The following is a 22,171-nucleotide window of genomic DNA, read 5'->3' as shown; positions in this document are numbered from 1 at the left end:
CAGAGGTCTGCATGGAGCCTGTAGAACTGATGTCTTAGTTTGCTTGCTTTTACCCTCCTTGAACTGTGGTGATCCTACCTCACTGTCTCACTGGGGTGTGTTCATTAGGTACTTCATAAACTGCTTTGAAAAATGAAAAACGTTATTTTTGTGATTATTGTACTTCAACATTTAGAAGCAAGTCATTCGGCTTAGTATTTTGGTTTCTCTTCTTTATTTACAAATAGACATCCACTTGAAAACGTTTTTTATTCACCACTTTTTTGATGGGAAGACCTGAGAAAAAAGTCCGAATGCGGGCTTGCTTGCTTAGCAAGTATGTGGCAACTTCTTCCCTGGTCAAAACATCAAGGTACCTTACGGCAACAGAGAAGAGATGAGAGGACTGGCAGAGAAGGTGGCAGAAGACAGATTCTGATTTGTCTTCCAGTCTCTTGCCTACCCTTAATAACATTGGGGGTGTAGCTATCCAGTCAAAGTGCCGTTGTGAAGCATTTTTATTACAATGCAAGAACACTTTTTATGGTTTCTGTATACAAATTGTACATTCTGAAACTTTTGATGGCATACATATGCTTAAAGAAGCTACATAGGTATGCAGTTACAGCCTGGCAAGCCAAATAGGTTTGTATGGGAAACATGGCCTTACGGCTGTGTAAAAAGGGAAAGAAAAATAATCTGATAACTGTAAAATTACTTTCAAAATATGACCTGAATTTGATTGAAGTAGCAAAGAGCCTGAAGCAGTGGTTCTGAAGTGTGAACTGCCATCATAATTTCATTGGAAGTTAATTCAGTTGTGAATGAGAATACCATAAATAAGAAATTTTAAAAATGTTTTAGTGCTTTTCAAAGCTCCTAGTAAGAGGGATGATGTACATACCTACAGCAGTGGTTTGCAAGTTGAAGATGCAGGCTGAAAAATAAAAGACCTGAAGCTGTTCGACATAAGAAGGTTGAAGGAGAGTGACTTGTAGTTAGCTTTCTGAAGATGCACCTTCTTGGAAAACATTGTCCTAAGTAGAGAATGTTAAGTAGGAAGCATTTCCATGCTGATTTGCAAGTGAACTTTTAATAGATTTTATAGATTTGTGGTGTAGAATTGTTATCTGCTTAATTAATTGTTTTTCATTCCACTTTGGAAACAAAAGCATCTTAAATGTCTTAAGTATATTTTCCAATGTTCATAATCAATACATTTTAATGTATAATGTTTCCTTCCTACATAGAGCACCTGATGAAATTACAAATGGAAGGGCTTGTAGAATTTCTGCAGGAGTCTTTAGCCAAGGATTTCTTCTATGAAGATGACTTTGTAATAGACCAGCTCCAAAATTCTATATCAGAATTGAAACGAGCAAAACTGGATGTACCAGTAGCTGGTAAGAAACGTGTATATATGCAGATTTAGATAGTTAGAGCTATTCACACTTTGTCCATTTTTAAAGTGTTAATTCATGCTGTTAAAAATTGCGCAAATATTTATCTCTTCATCACTGCATAGGTTTTGGGGTTTTGTTCCCCAAAGATACTTTACAGTATAAAACCAACACCCTTCATTTCATGAGTTTGCTTTTTTTTTTGGTGTTCTGTTTAGTGGCTGTAAGCTAATGGCAACACACTTTAAAACATCCCATGTTCTGATAATTTTCTCAACTTGGATCTGTAAAATTTTTGAAGGTAGAAAGTTAAATACCAAGGTTTCAAATTATTTGCAACAACAGCGTTCTTTGAGAATCCAGACAGTTTTGTAGCTTGATTAGCTGTGGAACAAGCTTCAGGTCAATTTTTTTCTTACTTTAGCCAAATCCAGATTTTTTAATTGTTTGCAGGTGATAGGCTCTCTGGGTGCTTGACTGAATTATTTTATTTGTTTCTTCTAAGCTTTTGTGGTTTTGCTCTTCAGTTGCAGAGTGGAGATGGTTGTTTTGTGGGGCACTACTTATGAAATACGTATAGGACACCTTCCTCTACTAAGATTCCGTTATCTTTTCTATCCCTGCCTTCACAATCTTTAATTACAATTTTTCTTGTAATCATCCAGAGTTCTTTGTTCTTGCTAATTGTAAAATAGTATGTGAGGAAGAATATATGTTTTTTAAAAAATCTTAAAAATATGGCAGGAACGACCTTAAAATAACTTAATAAAGTTGCTATGGTTGGCTTTCAGAAGTTGAAAAGTGTCAGAGTAAAGGCTGCCTATGTAGCATTGTTGTGATAATTTTTTCCTGAAGCTCTTTTGTTAATGAACTTCATTTTTGTGTGTCTGTAGACCTTACTTACTGCATGCAGCTATTGAAACAGCTTTCACAACTACTCGTTGCAAATTGATAACACTTTCATGAGGTTCTTCAGCATATCTGTCCCTCTGGAGTACAAACTCTTCTTGTAAATCTGTTTCCCATCATCCTGGCTTCTTGTGAGTTTCCCATTTCTCTTGCTCCTTATTCCTGTGTTTAGTCCTCTTTCTGACTTCCTGTAACATCTCCAGCACAGTTTCTCCAACCCACAGCAGGTCAAAGTCTAGTTCCTGCTGTTGTCTTTTCATCTGCTGTCGTCTTAGTCCTTTTCACCTGCAGACTGTGTTCTGTGCGTCTGCAGTTCTCCATGTTACTGCATGCACTGCTGCTTCCCCGTTCTAATCACAGCCTTTCCATCCTACTTTCTCTCCATCCTTTTTGCACAAGCTAGGTTTTAGTCTTAACACTTACTCTTCAGAGCAAGGTGCTCTTTTCAGCACTACTCTTCAGCTTTGTGCTTTGTCAGACATCTTGTCGCAGCTGATGCTTGGTCATGGTGACTAGATGTGAGCAAATAAGTCAGCGAGTAACTTCATCTTTTAGCATCAATTCCAATCCATTGTGTTAAAGGAAGATAGATCATGGGAATGTTTTCTGTTAAGTTTTAGACATGAAGATCTCCATGGTTATGTTTGAACAGTGAGGGGATGATCCCAAAAAACTTAGTAGATGGATAGATTTTTTCATGGATGCGGTAAAGTAAATTTAATCAATAGATTCTAGTTTCCACTTGAAACTGTAGTAGCTGAAGAGTTGGGGAAGATATTTGCTACATGATGGAGTTAATGTGTCATCCAGGCTAGAAAATCACATGCGTGTAACTCATGTTGAGAGTTTCTACAGAAAATACAGAATTTACTGGAGATTTTGGAGATTTTCTTGGGGGGGGGGGGGGGGGGGCGGGCAGTGGGGAGAAGGCAGAAACTCCATTTTAAGGCCTCTCTTTTGGGAGAATGTAGAATGCCTTCGAGTGAAATTTTGTTTGAGAATACCAGATTTTCACAGAAAATTAAAGGATGCTTTAGGTGACATAAGAGCTATCCACCTTGCAATGCAGTAACAGAAAGTGGGAGGCATAAGGAGTCTTCTTTTGGAGACCAACAGCAAAGGGTAAGGAACGTATCTTCTTGCCGAGACAGTTTGGCAAGCAAATTGTTGGGTTTCATACTTTGTACACTTCAGAGTACCTTCAGATGTGACTAGCTGACAGGATGGTAATTGTTTTGAGCCATATTGGTTCTTTCTTTTGGATAGCTAAAGCAACATAAACCACAATAAAATGCCTTTTTTTTTCTTGTCTTTTTTTTTCTTTTCCAACACGAGTAAGGGAGATTTAATATTGAAACAGGAAAAGCAAAGCCAAAGTGAAGTGTGTATCTTGGTGCTGGATGAGGAACTGAGCTTTTTTCTTTCTTATTTCAAAGTATCCTGGGAAAGCCTCTATGTGTGGTATATTTTTGCCAGGGGTAAATAGGAACTTTACTTAACATTTCACAAAATAAATATAAAATACCTTCAACCTAATCCTTGGAAATCTAGCTGATTTATTTGCTGTTATTTCTAGTTGAGTGAGGCAGCCTCATTTGTTCTTCATATGAATTTCACAAGCCTTTGATATTTTTTTGTTTGTTTCTTTTCCCACTCTGATATTCATTTTGGTTTTACTAATCACTGTCTTCAGGCAATAATGTTTTTCTGCAGATTCTCAGCATTCTCTAGACATTCAGCTTTGCTCACGTGTTGTGGAGGGTTGACCCTGGCTGAATGCCAGGTGCCCACCAAGCTGTTCTATCACTCCCCTCCTCAAACAGTCAGGGGAGAGAAAATGTAATGAAAGGCTCCTGGCTTGAGATAAGGATGGGGAGATCACTCATCAGTTACTGTCATGAGCAAAACAGACTTGACTTGGAAAAATTAATTTAATACCAATCACATCAGAGTAGGGTAATAAGGAATAAAATCAAATCCTAAAATACCTTCTTCCCACCCCTCCCTTCTTCCCAGACTGAATTTCACTCACAACTTCTCTGACTCCTCCCTGACAAGCAGCAGAGTGGGACAGGGAATGGGGGTTGTGGTCAGTTCATCACACATTGCTCCTGCTGCTCCTTCCTCCTCACACTCTTCCTCTGCTCCAGCATGTGGTCCCTCCTGTGGAAGGCAGTCCTCCACAAACTCCTCCAACGTGGGTTTTTCCCATGGGCTGCAGCTCTTCATGAACTGCTCCAGCACGGGTCCCCCGCAGGGTCCCCAGCACGGGCTCTTCTCCCCACGGGGCAACAGGCCCTGCCCGGATCTGCCCCAGCACTGCTGCCTGTGGGTCACAGCTCTTTTGGGCACCCCCTGTCTGGGCTTGGGGTCCCCCATGGGCTGCAGGTGGGGATCTGCTCCCCGGTGGGCTCCCTGGGCTGGGGGCACAGCCTGCCTGGCTGGGGGCTTCACCGTGGGCTGCCGGGGAATCTGTGCTCCTGGTGCCTGGAGCCCCCCCTGCCCCTTCTGTGCTGACCCGGGGGGCTGCAGGGCTGCTGCTCTCACACAGTCTCACTCTTCTCTCTGGCTGCAATTGCTGTTGCACAGGTACTGTTTCCCCCTTCTTAAATAAGCTGTCCCAGAGGTGCTACCACTGTCACTGATGGCCTCCGTCTTGGCCAGTGGCAGATCCATCTTGGAGCCAGCTGGCCCTGGCTCTATCAGACACAGGGGAAGCTTCTAGTAGTTTCTCACAGAAACCAGCCCTGTAGCCCACCACTACCAAAAACCTTGTCACACAAACCTAATACACGTGTCTGTCTGATCTTTACTACCTTCAGCCTCTTGCTACCATTTTTCTTCTAATTTCATGTAAAACTTATGAAACCATTATATGTCGTGCAACAATACACAAAAAAGTGACTGTTTATGTAAGTATCCACTGTAGCGTGAGAAGAGAGTGTTTTAGTTTTCTCACTTGAAATCAAAGCACTACTTCCTATCTTGTACTTTTTTTTTAGTGAACAACAATTACACCTGTAAAAACTAAAGTAAAAACACACATTAGAAAAAAAGAAAAAAATCTTCATCTTACAGTCGCATCAGTATCTATCATCCAGGAATAGCAGTGAGCTAATTAAGCTCAGTGGAATTTTCCATCTGGCATCCTTTGTTAGGCTATATAGATTTTCCTGCCCTAGTAGGGTAAGCTGCAGTATGATATTAAAGGAGGTAATAACTTCTGTGTTACTTGAAAGTGTATGTCTGCTTATGCCTGATGTAGCTTTCTCTGGCTTGCTTCTTCCATGGCTTTTCCCATGAAATGAAGGATGCTGCTTGTTCCCTTCAGAGCACAGAGGGAGGAAGGGACTTTTTTAACACTTTCTCAGTGCTAAAGCCCTTACAGTGCTCAGCCAGAACATGGGCATTGAGCGGATCGTGCTAATTTTGGATGTCACTGAAATGCTTTTGCCAAGACTAGGGCTATTTTGCATAAAGCAGACCATGGGTTTTCATTCCTCTTTGTGGCAATTTCTAGTCTAACTGCTGGCCAGCATTGGATAGCCTGTGCTTAGCAACTATAACCTTCAGAGGATGGCTTGCAACTGAAGTGCTGTTCTCAAAACCCACGGTAGGCATCCCTTGTTCCAGGGATTCTACGGGAACAGTAAATGGTATGGATAAGCACTCTTCTTATTGGCAAGTCACTTGGTTATTAAAACCTCAGAGAGGCAGGCTGTATGGTAGAAACTGTCCTTTAAGGTATTTGTCCTCTGACATATATCCTCAAGCGAGTTTAGTAGGAAAGGTAGTTGGTATTTTCTGGGTTGCCTGAACGTTATGAAGAGTGTCCATACCACAGCTGGTTCCTGAACAGCACGCTCATCTAAATCTGTATGACTCCTGTATGTCACAGACTGGTTTAGGTTGGAAGGGGCCTTAAGGACCATCTAGTTCCAACCCCCCCTGCCATAGGCAGGGACATCTTCCACTAGACCAGATGCTCCCAGCCCTGTCCAACCTGGCCTCAAGCACTTCCAGGGATGGGGCATCCACAGCTGCTCTGGGCAGCCTGTGCCAGTGCCTCGCCACCCTCACAGTGAAGAATTTCTTCCTTTTATCTTAATCTCAATCTGCCCTCTTTCAGTTTAAAGCCATTCCCCCTAGTCCGGTCACCACAGGCCTTGCTAAGATGTCCCTCTCCAGCTTTGTTGGCCCCTTCAGGTACTGGAATGTGCTCTTAAGGTCTCCCCATAGCCTTCTCTTCTCCAGGCTGAGCAGCCCCAGCCTGTATTCACAGAGGTGCTCCAGCCCTCTGACCATCTTTGTGGCCCTCCTCTGGGCATCCTCCAACAGGTGCATGTCCCTCTTACATTCGTCTCAAGGAGACAGAGCTGATGCAGAGCAGCCAGTCTCATCCTTAATTCAAGGATGATGTCTAGAGCATAGTGAAAGGAATATTTCTCAGTATACGCCATTGATTTCCAAATTTTCTTGATGCAGATTCTTTCCTTGGCTGTTATTTAAAACAGCAGCAAAATTCTTTAAATGGTCACAAGATACGGATAGAATTTCCAGCTTTGCTGTAAGTTACTGCTGTAGGACTACATAAATAATGCTGTGTTTAATAATAAACAATATTTGTATATTAATACATACGGTTTTATAATGTCTGACTTTATTAAAGTGCTTACCAGTGAAAGTTTCATATTCTACTTAAAAATAAGTGACTGAAAATGATTAGTGTCTCATAAACAAGACAGGCCCACCTTCAAGGCTGAAGGCTCTCAGGTCTGTTCTTGAGATGGTTTATCACCTGCACTTTGATGTCCTGAAAAGGGAGGGCAGAGGCGTGCTGGGTTGGATTTTTATCACTGTAAGTCTAATTGAATTTACAGCAGCTGAGAAGGTATTAAATCAGAGATAGAGGTCTTGTGTCTTAATTCTAAAGCAGTATTGGCAAATTTGGAATCTGCCCTTGGTCTTGTGATCATCTAAACTATATTTGTGTGTGGAAACAGCAGTTTTAAACTCTGACTCAGTTCTTCTAGTTGTCCCAGCCTTTTCTGTATTCAGGGAAAACTAGCAAAGTTTGAATCTTGCATTTGTCATCAATTTTAAAGTGTTTATCTGCTATTTATCTTTCAAGGTATATTTTATTAAATCTATTATCAGTATCTTTTATTTAAATATCTGTCTAAATACTCCTCAGTGGCTGGAGAAGAATATATTAGGTTGATAATCTGTTAAATAATGTCTGTTCTCTGCTGTTAATGCACCTTTTGACAGCCAAAACAATAGAAATATGTAAGTCAGCTTGACTTTCCTGTTTCTTATGTTGTCTCTCTTTTGGTTGTGTTTTGTTTCAGAGGAATTTTGGATTTTTCGCTTGTGCTTGAAGAATACATGAGTAGCTATTTCATACAATGCACTTCATATTTTAATCAACTTATTTTTCTGCCTTGTTTCTTGTGTGATACAAGTATTTTACAATATTATGAAGGAAAATAATATATCAAACTATACTAATATAATTAGTATATTATTTTCAGCAGTTTTAGAGATTGGCTTTGCATCATTTAAAAACCTTTACTGTTTAAAACTTGCATGCTTTTTAAAAATATGATCCAGATAGTTACGTTGCTCATGTTCATATTCTTATTTCAATCTGACTTTTCAAGGAAGTTTATTTTCTGGAAAAAAATGTGGAATTAGGGATGTAAAACAGAGTGTTTAATTTTAGAAACTTTTTTTTTTTGCAAAGGTAGCTTACAGACATACAGCTGGCCATCTGTATCCTCTGGTTGATGACTAGATTTGTTAACATTTCTATTGTTTATCTAAGTGCAGATGTTTATAAAGTAAGTTTTCCTTACTGTCACTACTACAAAGTGACACAGCATCAGAAGGACAACCAGTGTATTTTGTTCTACCTTCAAGTTGTCAGACAGATTTCATTTCACTAACTCCTCAGCTGATGATGGCATAAAAGGAGGAGGAGCAGAGGCTGACTTTCAGACAGCAGCTTGAGCTTCTACTGCAGGCAATTACATTTCTTCAAAATTCTTTTGGACTTGTAAACTGAAGAAGTAAGGCGGGACATCAGTGACGGAGGGTAAATACAAAATATCAAGATGTCATTTTAAGAGTTGTTTTTATGACCATTACCGTCCTCGAAAATTGTATTAGAACAGTCAAAGTGCATGTATTCTGGCGCTGAAATTAAGGACTAGCCTGTTATTCACTGGAGAGAGCACTTAAAGCACTTTACTCCAATTATATGTCTGCTATTCAGTGCATGAGGCTGTTAGTGCCTCCTGAAGCAATTTTCTGTAAAGGTCTTGTAGTTGAGATCGACTTCCACTGGGTGGTGACCAAGACTTGTTAGAGCAGGAAGAGGCTTAAAAGGAAGCAGCAGTAGACTAAAACTTTCTTTAATATGACTTGAATGTCTTATCTTTTTGGGAACAGTCAGATCTGCTCATATTTGCTTTGCTCCTTTTCATGTCAAGTAATATGTTTACCAGCAGTAAACAAGCACCTGATTGTTCTTGTTTTGCTCAAATTGTCTCCCTCTGCTTCCATTTCTCTCCCTCCTCGCCCATTTTTTCCCTATTTTCTTTGTTGTTTGCTTGTTTTATGCTATACTGCATACAAGCCAACTAAATCACTAGTTTCTTCTAAAGGAAAAAGGGAAAATCCTATAGTCCCAGCTCTGTAAATTCTGATATAAACTATTATGCTTGTCTTTGGGAAAAAACAGTAACTAAACTCTGTGTAGGAACTTGTTCCTGTGAACAAAGAGGGGGAGAGAAGGATGAGGGTTAGTTCTGCATCTCATGCGAATACTGGCAACCTGGGAAAAATCTAATTGCCTAGCTTGCTTCAGAAGACGCATTCGATGATTGTAGAGGTTGCTGCCCAAACGATCACAGCTGAACTTGGGCAGCTTTGTCTTAATTTCTAGTTTTAAAATGCTTTTAAACTTTGTGTGTAAACATCATAGATTGTATAGAAAAAGCACTTGTCCCAGAAATAAATCTTGCAGAATTCAAAAGTTTCTCCGTTCCTCAGCCAGGCAGGTATGTCTAGAAAGTGAATTAACTCAGACTTTGGATCAACAGCACAAACTGATATTCAGTTGAATGTCCTTGAAAAAATGCAAATACAATTTCTTCATGTCACCTCTGAGGACTTTGAACAGTGAGTTTAGCTGAACGTAGTAAGAGATGATGGCTGAGACCTGCACGTGAGGCTTTAGGCAGATTTGGAGTGGAAAATTGGTAGGTAAAAGATACGTGGCCTGTAAGAAAAATTGGTGCTTTTGTGTGCTTCTCTGGCAGGCTGTTTGTGTACCTCTTAACGGCAGAGATGCTTGCTGTGGTTTTATTTCTTTTGTTTGCTTTCGTATTGTGGGGTTTTTTCCTCAGCTTTTTGTTTTTATTACCTTCTTTCTTTCTTGCCAGCATGCAGCATCATGGTTTTCTTGCTATTATTATGGATCGTGGACTGCTTAAAGCATTCATAGACATAGTTTGCATGCTAGTTTGTGCATTTGAGGAGTGTCTTGTTGTATTAACGTGCACGGTGATAGATAAAGTTATCCTCTACTTGTTTCATTTTCTGGATTTTTTTTGAACTTCAGAGTTTTTATTGTTTTTAAAGTCCTTGGTAGTTCCTCCACTGGAAGTGATGGCTCTGTGTGTGCCTATGTATGATCTGTATACTTTAATTAAAATCAAATATGGTTTCCAGTTTAAAAGAGATCTGTTTTCCTTTAGGTGACCAGTTTGCAGGATGTCTTTGTGCTGCAGCATCATAGACAGTGTAACACAAGTCCTTTCCTCCAGCGCTTTTTGTGGCAGGAGGTGATGAGACCTCAAGCATTTCTGAACCAGAACAAGGCCTGTGCTGCTTAGCTTCGATTACTGCATTGAGCACCTCTAGCAGTGTGGCCTTTCTTGAAGTTTCACATGCAGATGTGGTTAATTAAGCAAGCTGTGTCAGTTGTTTCTGTCTGAGGTGGAGTTAGGCAAAGTTCTGTGGCAGCCCTGTGGCTAAGATTTAAAGTGATATTTCTTCTTTTCCCCACTGACTCTCTTTCGATACGTACTCATTGTTCCATATTTTTGTTTTCCCTGAAAGCATTATGCTTCAGTATTACCAGCCTATAAACATGATATCATGCTGTTAGAATGCAGAGCTTTTCTTCTAAATGATCTATTGTCTGGGAGTGCTTTGCTTGTTACTCAGTACATGAATTAATATCAAGCTTTAAGTGTTTCACAACAGACATGGTAAAACTTCCCTGATACTCATTTTACTTCTGTAATTCATGTTATAGCATACGTCACCTAGACAGTGCAGCCCACATACGCCTAGTTGTAGTGTATTTTTTTACCCTGACATGTGAAGGAAAGATGACAGAAAGTAATCTTCAAAGCATCCCAGATAGAATTCAATAAAAATGCCTGCAGTATTCTCACTTGGGTTTTATTAGAGCTTAATGGTAATTAAGAAACCTTAAGTGTGTGAAATTAAAAAAAAAAAAAACACAAACTCACACAAAACTCACCTTTATTGTACAACCAAGTATATTTCAAAGGATCTCATATTGCTCTGTATGCTCTTAGAGTAATAGCTGGAAGAAAGGAAATCAGTTCATACTTTTAATGTCTTTGTACAAATGAAGGAAGCATTGCAGCTACTAGAGGGCCTTGTCTTCAGTTTTTATTATGTATGTGTATATATATTTTGCATAATTTAAGCACGGAAGAAAAGAAATAATTTTTCTAAAGCATTTATTGCATACAAGGACAGAAATTAAAGAATTTAGAGCTGTTGAGGAGCCATTTTCTTATGCTGTCCCATTAATGACTGTGATCACCTGGAGGTTATAAGTGGATTAGCAGCTTATAAAGCCTAGTTCTGTATGATTTAGATGATTAGTTTTTAGTATGTACTTTGAATGTTGTTTCTTAATTCAGACTTCTTGCTATTTTGACACTCAAAATTAGTAAGATTGAAAGCATTGTAATATATAGTTCCAGTATCAGGAATATTTATTAAGGGCAAAATTCACTTTTATTTAGAAGGTGAAATCCTCAGCTTTGCCTGACACTATGGTTGAGGATGCAAATGCAATTAATTGGTACAAATGCCTTTTGCCAGACTGAAGCAAGTTCAAAAAGTGAATTGCTGTCCACAAAGAACAATTTTGAAGAGGCTGGTGCGCCAGACGGTATATTGCAGAGCTGTTAAATCATCAGTTTACAGCATCCATGCAACTCATTCCTCTGTCCCCTCATCTGCTCTTCTGATGGTGTGCTGCTGGGGAATGCAAATCTCCACAGCCACACTCCAGGTTTTAGCCTGATTTCTGGATAATGGGGCCCCATAGTGAAGGAGAACAAACCACAAAACTTGTAATTCCAAGAGCTATGCGTTGGAGCCTCACACTGAGGCCCTACCCCACCATGTAACCTGCTGCACTGTTTTGCAACCATTTGCGTAGGTGTTCTCCATCAGAGAGTATAGTGTGCCAGGTGTGTAATCCTGTAAGCTGTTACAACATGTGGAATCTCCCCTTTGGGGACAAGTAATTGAGGAGAGGGCTCAGCATGAGTATCTTCCTTTGCCAGGTTGTAGCAAGGCAGACAGTGAGTACCTTCAGTGTAAGGGCATAGGTTTGTGTATCTGAAGAATTGTATGATCATAATTGAGCAGAGAATAACTAGGGGAAAATAAAAATGGAAGGGGTTTTTGCAGAAAGTGTGGGTAGGCTGTTTGTTATATGTAAACTGAGGTTTCTGAAATTACGTGTTTTTAAAGGAAAGGTTAGGTTTCCTTTTGGCCTTTGGCCTTACATGAAAACTTTGAAAATCAAGAAAAGGCTTTCTGTTAAGGTTTGTTTGTTTTTATTTAGTTACCTTGTCATGACACATGGCATCACTGTATTCTTCTCTGCTGTCCTCTTGCTATGTCCTAGCTGGCACAAGCTGTAAGTTTTCATTTAGTTTATATAGCAGCTGATCCGTGATGGTGGTTTATTATGCTGTTATAATAATACTGACCTTGGCTGCTGGCTTTCCTCTGTGTATCTCTATCATGCACCAGTCATCAAAGATTGAACTCATACTATTGACTGTAAAAATGAACATAGCTCACTTCTAACCACAGCGCTCGTGTCAGGGATAGAGACATTTGTATGTATTCGCTCCTGTGAACCCATATAGAGATGAATTTTAATTACAAGTAGCTAGAAAGAGCGAGGTGCTAAGTTTATGATCTTTGATGATTGAGAAGGATTCTACAGTTCTTGTTTTATGAAGAAGCAGGGCTTAAAGTAACTGACAGTGATGTTTTTATTTTTTTTTTTATGACCAATTTTGCATAACACTTAAGCAAGGGTAGCCATTTCTTTTTTATTCTCCTTACAACAGATCTTTTGCTAAATAGATAGATACAGAGTGAGTAGGATTTCTTTGGTCATGCTGACTTTAAAGTTTGTTTTAATTTGGGGGAAATACTGAACATCAAATAAATTTAGATTAATGCATTTAATGACAAGCATGTGACCTTTTCTGCTTATAATGGGAAAGTAATGTATTACACAAATAAGTTATATGCAAGTGGATATAATAAAAGACTTTGGCTGAGAATGTGAAGGGTGTTGACTTAAGCAGGAAAACGGCAGTGGAAAATTTGATGTAAATTATTTTATGAGCACCATGAAGCAATGAAATACTACTTTGTTCTTTCTGTAGTGTCAGTGTGGATTGTTCAGGGTGCCTACATAACTGGTGTTTTCCCCTGGCTGTTGCGATGTGTTGAGCTCCAGTCTGGGAGTACTTTCCATTCATATCCCAGTTCTGTAAATTATGTCTTTGTGTTCAGGGAAGCTCATCCCTTGAACACTCCATTGGAATCATGACATAGCCAGTATTAGTATTAGCTACTTAGTTGTTCTATAACTGATAAAAAAAACTGAACTGAAAAAAATAAGATTCTGCATAGAGTCCTTTAGTCATACTGTAGCTTTTTGATACTGAAGATGAAATTTCTAGGCAGGGATTGAAGAGGAACAAGGACTTAACTGCACAGATGTTAATGAGGAGTTCCACCCGAATAAAGAAGTGTAAGTTCAAAGATGTCCGCTAGGAAGTTTGTGCATGTGAGTGAGGAGCTGATAGTATAGCTTACCAGAGGTGAACATTAAAAGATCAGTGAATGGAAGAATGGATGGAAGACAATAGAACGGAAGAGGGATATTGGGAAGGATTTTTAAAGTGGACAAAGTAGCTTACTTAATGTGATGGGGACGATGTGAGGAGGGTTAAATACAGAGTGGTTACTGTAACCAAAATGTCATCCAGGGAAATGATTCTTTTTGCACCAGTGTCATGAATGAGCAAATGTTTGGCAAGATTGTATCAATTGTAGAAAGGAAGAGGAGAGTAACTGGTTGAGGTGAGAGCCTAAACAAAATCATTGTTCTGTGTCAGTATACACAAAAACCTTTGAGGTGTTTAGCAGAATGGTGACCCAGAGAAGAGGCCCAGGTAGTAGAGTTAATAGGTGCTTTTGCTTGCATGACCAACAGATCTAACAAGACTTCTGTACAAAGGTGAATTTGTGTTATTACTATTCTTGTTTTAGGTAAAGAAGATGAATTTCCAAAGAAGCCACTGGGGCAGATTCCATCAGGGCCTCAGCCTGCTACACTTAACTCCACTCCAATGCTTAATGGACAGAACAGCACGGGTACAGAAACAACAAGAAGGACAGAGAGGAGACCAATCCCAGGGGAAGAACCAGAAAGTTCACCAAATAACCGAAAAAGAATTAATTCACTGGAAAAGAAACCTTCCTTAAAACAGCAGAAGGCTCGACCAGTAGAGACACAAAGTAGTATGCCGAAGAACGAGGTAGATACTAGAAGAAAGCCTCAGCCAACAGAGCAAGACAGCTCAAGACAATATAATAATGCAGCTGCTAATCAAAATTCTAACGCTACTTCAAATACAAGAAGGGAATTTATACCTAAGTGGAATAAACCGTCTGACATCAGAATAATTGAAAAGACCATGAAACTTACTGCAGAGGTGAAAGGAAGGCAAATAAACCATTCAGTTTCAGGCCCACCACCAAGTCCTGGAGAAACGCAGCCTTTGAGTGTAAAGCAAAAGATGAGGGTTTTGGATGCTGATGAAGGTAAGCGAGGGTCTAATGCATCGCAGTATGACAATGTTCCGGAAGTTGAGAATGAGAATCTTGTTGAAGATATGCTTGAGAGAGCTCGTCCACAGAGCCCTAGGCATGTAACATATTCCAATAGTCCAAGAAAGCAAACTGAAAAAATACCAACTCCATTAAAAATACCCAGTAGTTACACATGTACTTCACAACCCAGATCTCCAAAATACCCATCACAAGCTGATGGACCACCTCATGGACTGAATGTAAAACACCCGCTGCCATGTTATAGTAATCCACCTACGTACCGTGGAAATTCTCCAAAGCATGTTTCCAGTATAGGCAATACAAGTTCTGTACCTCTGCATTACCATGGGAATCGAACCAGCCCTTCTGGTAGGCTGTATGGTTCTTTTATTTCAGTAGATTATTCTCCAGATAAACTACAAATGAATTCCTATCCTGCCAGTCGCCAAAATCCTCTTTCACCAACCCCTGGTCAGGTAGAAGTAGCCCCTGTCGATGCTTACACCAGCAACTCAAGGCCTCCTGCAGGTGTCAAATTCATAATCCCTCCAGTGGATTATTTACCAGAAGATAAAAAGTGGCCAGATGCTGCATATATTTACAGACATGAACCCTACAGGCAGCCCTGGAGCCAAGACGTTAACAAAGGCCACTTGGATAATTTCCAGAAATACCAGCATTTTCAGTCAACGCCTTTTCAAGACCATAGTCTTCCTGCTGTTTCTGTGGACAGTCCAATAAGATACAGAACTTCCCCAAACTTTGAAGAGCATGATTCACCGCAATACCAATATTCAAGCCCATCAGCTCAAGCCCAGCACTATCGAAATAGAAGCGATGGATTGTCTATGCATGAATCCGTGCTTCTCTGAGAATCTTGTCTGTACTTAGTAAAATGGCAAGAATCAAAACCAGATAAACATTGCTGTGTTAGTAGTAGTCCACCTCAGTTCTTCTATGAAATGCAGACAGTTCACACGAGTCTCAAAAAGAACAACACTACTACGAAGGATGTTTCAGGCTTTCATTGAAGGGTAGTTGAGTTCTTAGGCTTGCATTGAAGCTGTTGAAAGTGATCTGATGCACATAAAAAAGCAATAAGATCATACGCGCCATGTGGTTAATACTGTCATTGTTCCTTACATTTAAATAATTTGGGTTACAATCTGTCTGCCTAAAACCTGTAACACATTTACAAGTTTTATTTTGACTGACATTGTTAATGCACTGTAGATGCATGTGCGCAGCGCCAGGTGTGCACTTATACTACACAAACGCGTATGGAAAAGAGTTAGAGAGTTCAAATGTAAATGCATTTAACTTTGTGCAAAGCTTGTGAAGTACTTTTATTTCATGTTAATTTTTCTTTGTAATTTATTTGAGAAACCATTCATTTTGAATGGGATTTTCTGTCATTTTTATACAGCTGCCTCAGCATCCCAGTATCTGTTCTGGGCAGGAGAGATGCTTTGGGATTATTAATTTAATCTTACGTGACAGTTCATTTCCTCTCCTTTGACTACTGTTTGTCATTTTCCTCAGCAAGAAGGAGCAGGCAGGCAGAAGCAGAAAGCCAAAAATGTCTCTCCAGTCTGGCTAACAAATGGTGCTTCAAATTCAGGGCAGTGTTTAGTTTTTTAGGTGCATTGAAAGTGAGTAATTTTTACCTTCTCACCCAAATCTACCTTCAGAATGTTGTCCTATATGCAAAATATTGGAGCACAGCAAGAGTAATGCCAGATACAGAAATGGTGCTGCACTCTTTGCTTTTTGCTGTGCTGTCAAATGAAACTGGTTGCAGGGGCAAATCTCACAGGTATCAGAGAATGACCAGCTCCTCCACACTCCTGTGAAGTACACGCAGGAGTCCGAGATTTGGTCAGAGCTCAGTTCCCTGAGGTGTGTGAGTAATGCAGTGTCCCTTCTCTTAAGCTTTGTCATGTCAATTTTATTTTTTTTTTCCCCCCCTTTTTTACCCCAAAAAAGAGCTGGTAGGTTCGTGTCTGTGATTGGGCATGCGCTGCTGTGCTACCAGGCTGCTGAGAGACAGTGTGGTGCTTTACACTACAATGATCCCGACTGTTAATAGGAAGGTTAAACTCCCAGTAATGCGAGTATTTTTAATTAGTGTTTGCAGCCTTTTCTACTTTATGTTTTCCTTTCCTTGACTGTGAATTGGGGGTGGAAGGAAAATGCAGGTTAAGTGGCAGAGGCAGGATGTGGTCCTGCGAGCTGCTGGGTGCCGTGCGGGAAGTGCTGAAGGCGCTGACCTCAGTGAAACCAGTGGGGCTGAGGCAGGTGAGCATCTTGCCAGAAGAGGTCCTTGGAGTGCTTAACAGAGACATTTTTCTAACACTTGTACCAAACATTGGTATCAACACCAGTTTTGGTTAGTTTGGAAGGTGTCTTGGGGTTGTTTTTTGGGTTTGTTTTTTTTTTTTTTTTGTAAGATTTGTTAACTGAGAACAATAGAAATTGATTTTTATTTTATTTTTTTTCTTTTGAAGAATGAGCTTTAGTGCCTATTATTGCTGCAGGTTGGCTTTTTAAGTTTTCAGGTACAGAAATAAAACAATTTTTACAAATGGAAATAACATTTACTTAGTATATTTCAAAAAACTTTTTTGTGTATATAATGTCTGGTGTAATTTTTAATGAACTCGGCAATTTTATATTTTAAAAATTGCCAACTGCAGCGAATAGTAGCAAAACACTACACTGAAACCCTAAACTGAACTTGTGAAGGCAAATATGAGTTGGGCTTACCTTAGTTCTGATTGCTTACAGCAGCTTAGAAATATATGTATATAATATTGTGGCTAAGTGTAATAATCTCAGTGTTTAATGGTGGTTCTGTAATTCGTAACAAAGCTGTACAATTCATTTGTGCAAGCAATACAAGGCTCCAAAATATGTATCAGCATTAGTAAATACTGTAGATTTTTATATATAAAATATATACACACTATTTTCTTATGTCATCTGCAACAGTTTTATAACTGTGTATCCTATTTTGATGTGACTGTATTTTTAACATGTTAAAATAATAATAATTAAGCTTATATTGTTTGTCTTTATTCTTAATTGAGTAGCTCAAAACTGGACTTTTGTTCTTAACACAAATAATTACTTTTCATATATGAATACTGTGTCTATACATCTATTTGACATATGTCCTATTTAATTTGTACATGTTAATTTTTAGACTAAGCAATACAGCTACAATCTAGATAGTGCTTTTGGATTACTAAAGAAGCAGCAAGATTATTGATTATAGTTTACTACACTGCAAAACCTTAACCTATATTTTGCGAAAGCTAGGAGTATAAACTGTGGTTATAATTTCCTGGTTTTGTTCTAATAATCTCACCAAACGCCAATTCAAAAGAGGATAATTATTGGCATGGGAGACTTGCAGAGTTGCATTGATCAAAGTGTAAAATAATAGTCTAGCTGCTGTGTCTTACATGTTTAGAGGATGGTATAGAGCTTTTTTTTTAAAAAAAAAAAAGTGCCATGTCATCTGTTTGTAGTGCAAAATACACTTTATCTTCATTTAGCTGGACAAACCAGACTGAAAGTACTGCCAGATTCAAATCTGTCATTCATACCAGTAACAAAAAACCCCTCGATGCAAAGTGAGACACAGCTGTGCCAGTTTCTTGCTGGTAGAGGGAATCATCTTGGTGTAATGGATTAAATATCTTCATAAGAGCTTTTCTGTCACTGTTTTCTTTGGTCTGAAAACATTCAAGCAGTAAGTATCAACATAAAATACTTGAGACATTTTTCTTCCTATGGTTTCATATTCTTCCAAAATTTGCTTGCTTTGAGCTATATGAACTGTAGGTTTCTCGTCCAAGTTAGTTGTCATGGCTCTCCTTGTGGTTAGTGAGAAAGATTCAAGGTCGGGATTTGGAGAGTGATTAATGCAACACTCTCTCCACTAATGCAGACGACTAAGGGAAGACATCTAACTTCTGTATGGCAGAAATCAAGTGAAATCAAGCTAATGAGAATTTGAGAGAAAAAGAAAATCACTTAGGTATGTGCTGTGTTCTTCTGTGGTTGCTTTTCTCGCACTCTGGTGCCATGCTAGATTAAATCTAAAGATTTCACTGTTGGATTGAAGCACTTCAGTCTTCTGCAGTACAAATTGTGGTTGTGGGAAAAAGAGGGGAAGGATTGCAGTATCACTGGCACTCTAACCTTTTTGATGAGTGGTATGTGATTGCATGATCAAGTTGCTTATCTCTATAATCAAGCCATGTTATGCACTTCAAGCAAAGATAGAAGCCATCCCTGCTCCTTCCTCATCTGACCCAGGGGGAGATTCTTTCCTGACATCACATTTGGTGATGAGTTTGAATCTAAGCATCCACTCACAGGGACACCTAAGGAAGAGAATCCGAACTCAGAAAAATAATCTTGCCCTTTTCTTCTTCCCAGATCCAGCCTGTAACCCTTCAGGGGAGGTGACACTTAGGAAAGAGAAAACCCATTTAGCCAGAAGTCTGTTAAGGAGAGCATTCCCTCTTAATCCCTGCTGATGACTACCTAAAGCCTTAAAGCATGATGTTGTTTGCGGTTGTTTGAGAATGATCAGACCAGCGTGGGCAATCCTGTTTTTCACACATGTAAATATCGGTTACCTCCATAATAGCTGACGGCAGGATTAATCCCTTATGGTAAAGAGTGACTGCTATATCCTCACTACCAATAAAAGTTTCAAGACTAATAGTAAGGGATTTTTAGAAATCTTGGAGGTTGCAGAAGAGAAATACAGTGTTGTCACTCAAGGATACACCTTTGTAATAAACAACTCTAGAATTCCAAAATTAGATGCAAAGAGTAAGCAACACTGAAATGTCGAAAGACAGAACAGCCTTCCAGTGTGGGGAAGCAAATCCAAAGCTTCCCTGAGGTACATACACATTTTCCAGGGAGATTTCTCTCAAGAATCCTATCCTGAATTTTGCATCATCCTCTATATGACTTTGAAATGGACTTGCAAATTACAGACTTTTTTTTAATCTCCCCCTTGGGTGGCATTACACTGCATGCACAAAGAGGAATACTATTTAAAATACGCCATCAAACGCCCACCGTTTCATTTCCAGCAGAGTACATTCTGCTTTCAATACTTCAGTGAGAGGAAAATATAATATTTTTTTTTGTAGTCCTTTAAATGCTGCATTTTTATAAAGCTCTGTAAACGTAGCATAGTTACAGTTTAACAGTTACTTAACCAAGTATCGTCTAGGTTCCTCTTTAGATGGCATGAAGCTGCTGCATAGTTTGCTGCATGGGGGTTGGTTTTGGTTTTTTTTTTCTGTTGGGCAATATTAAAACAATCCAAATGCTTTTAATGGCAGAGTTGCAATGAGGAAATGACTAGGCCAGCAATTGAAATTGGAGATGTAATTGCAGTCATTTCAGGATAGCCTTTAAATGGTTGCTAAATCTGGTGTGCTGGGGAAAGACACCAGATTTATGGGGAAAGCAGCCATATTCTGGCTGCTTTGTGCCAGGAGGACTTCTTACCGCAGCAGGGAATGTGGAGGTCCCTCTCCCGAGAGGTCTGAGTCTCTCTGCTAACACTGACTGCCTTTCTTTGTGCTTGTGGAGTTAATATGTTAGTAGGAAATCAATGTTGCTTTGAGAAGATCCAAAACTACACGTTCTGAATAGTTTGAAAATTAACGTATCTTGTCCTGGCTTTTCTTTCTTGCCTTTTTTTTTTAAAAAAAAAATAATGTTTATTTTATTGATTTTGTTGTTGGCCTTCTCAAGGTGAGCTGTGCTTGATCCTTTTGTCTCCTCGCTTACTCTGATGATGTTCCAACTAGTGTTTTTCAGAGATGTTGTGATGCCTTTTTGCCGCTGTTTCTGCTGTTCATTTGGATCATGATGAAGCAGCTAGTATCAGAGGTTACTGTTTGCCTTTTCAGCTGTTCATCTCTCCAGACAATGTGCAAATTAAAAAAAAACCAAAAACAACCACCAAACCATTTATACTCTGAATGTCATAGTCAGTCAGAAATTCTTTGGTAAGATTTTGTTTTTTTTGACAAAAAGCAATTTAATTTTGCAATTGGTGAAGGATGCTGTAGTGTGGAGGCACTTGTACAGTCTCTACCATCCAAAGTCATAGGTTCCTTCTACTCAGTACCAAGCAACAAAAGCTGTATTACACGCAGGGCCAGTCAAGCATTTTTTGCAAAATGCTGTGTGTGCCACAGAAATGTGCCAGCTCAGACTGGCAGTAGGTCAGATGTAGCTACAACATGCTTGATTTGGTTAGGTAAATACCCCCTTGTTTCCCGATAATACGTTGCTTTTGTTAGATTTTCTGCTTGAAATGAGATGAGGCAGAGAATTGGAGCCTATGCTTTGAGCTGGGGTGCCTGTACTCCTTCCACAGGGGGCCGAGAGCTGGTTTCTGGCACAAACCGTCCACTTTGAGGATTGTGTTTGTAAGTTCCACAGTATCTTCTAGAATCACTTGCAGTATTGTCCCTTACGAAAAAAAAAAAATCACAATCTCTTTTTTTATAAAAAAAAACTCTGTTGGATTATTTTGTCTGATCTGCGCCACCTTTTTAGGTCTGCATATTCCCAGAGTTTTTTTCCCAGAGAACTCAGTTGATGGAGTGGGTTGTGTGTCACTGAGGGTGACACCAGAGGTAGGCAGTGATTTTCGGTACTACCATCAGGTAGGCTGGGTGACGTTTTCTGGCAAGTTGGCGCTCAGCTGTCAAAACTGGGGGTTTGCAATTTGTGTAAGCAGAAAAGCTTTACTGGCTGAGGACTCTACTGGAATCCGGGAGTAATGTGTGTTTTTATACTGAAACTCACAAAGCTTAAAAGCAAAAGGGCTGGTTTTTCAAAGGTGGTAATGTTCAAGTGCCTTAATATTTGGGGCTGGAGTTGGGAGTTCGGTACAAAGCCTGTGTCTGGCCAGTCCCGGGCTTTTTTCCTCTGAAAGTCAAGCAATACCCTGGCTGAGCTGTGTCGCGGAGGAGGAGTTGGGTCCGTTCTGCAAGTCAACAGGTTTCCAATTACTGGACACAAGGTCTGTAAAGGTAACCTAGAACAAACTGGGTATCGCTGTATTTTTTAAAGTGGTTTTAAAACAGTCTTCTTGGCCTCATTCTTCCTTAGAGGCAACTTGCCAATCAACCTTTCACTGTCTAAAGAAAGTGGCTGTGTTAAAGACCTTTATGTGATGTCAGCTAATGCTCTGGGCATCAGACATCCTTCATTTGTTCAAACTTTATGTCTGTATCTCCTGATACCCTTCACAGCTCTGTCCCCTTCTGTTCCCCAGGTTTTACTGTGTCAGATTTTTTCCTTCACAGTTATTTCAGTTCCAGTAGAGATGTCCACCTGTTTGCTACTCCAGTAAATGGTTTCCTTTCCAATTTTTATGTCACCTTGTCGTGGGCTACCTGTTCCATATCAATTCATTGCATTCTCCGGTCCATCCCAAAGTCTGTCTTCAAGTTGGAGCACTGTCACTTTGCTTTGGAGAAATCACTGGAAAAGGATAAAATTACATGATTTGGAGGCTATAAAACAGAATGGCACATGCGAGCATAAAAGCCAATGCCCATAACTTTATAAAGGTCTGTCTGGTTGTTGTGCTGTTCTTTAGAGTATGAAACACCTGTATTGTG

At 39.6% G+C, this 22,171-nt stretch overlaps 1 protein-coding gene across 3 annotated transcripts in view; it reads left to right on the top strand.

The window, feature by feature from the left end:
* USP6NL (USP6 N-terminal like) overlaps positions 1–17,554 on the top strand; it is a 130,773-nt gene extending 113,219 nt beyond the window's left edge. For all 3 annotated transcript variants that reach the window (XM_055711449.1, XM_055711447.1, XM_027811927.2), the window contains 2 exons: positions 1,230–1,382; positions 13,929–17,554. In XM_055711449.1, the coding sequence (XP_055567424.1) occupies positions 1,230–1,382; positions 13,929–15,364 (1,589 nt within the window). In that variant the 3' untranslated portion in view covers positions 15,365–17,554. The remainder of the gene's footprint in view (positions 1–1,229; positions 1,383–13,928) is intronic.
* Positions 17,555–22,171: the final 4,617 nt, after the last annotated feature.

This window comes from Falco cherrug, chromosome 5, assembly GCF_023634085.1.
Source record: "Falco cherrug isolate bFalChe1 chromosome 5, bFalChe1.pri, whole genome shotgun sequence".
In the NCBI taxonomy this organism is placed as follows: domain Eukaryota; kingdom Metazoa; phylum Chordata; class Aves; order Falconiformes; family Falconidae; genus Falco; species Falco cherrug.
This window is presented reverse-complemented; position numbering and strand designations above follow the sequence as displayed.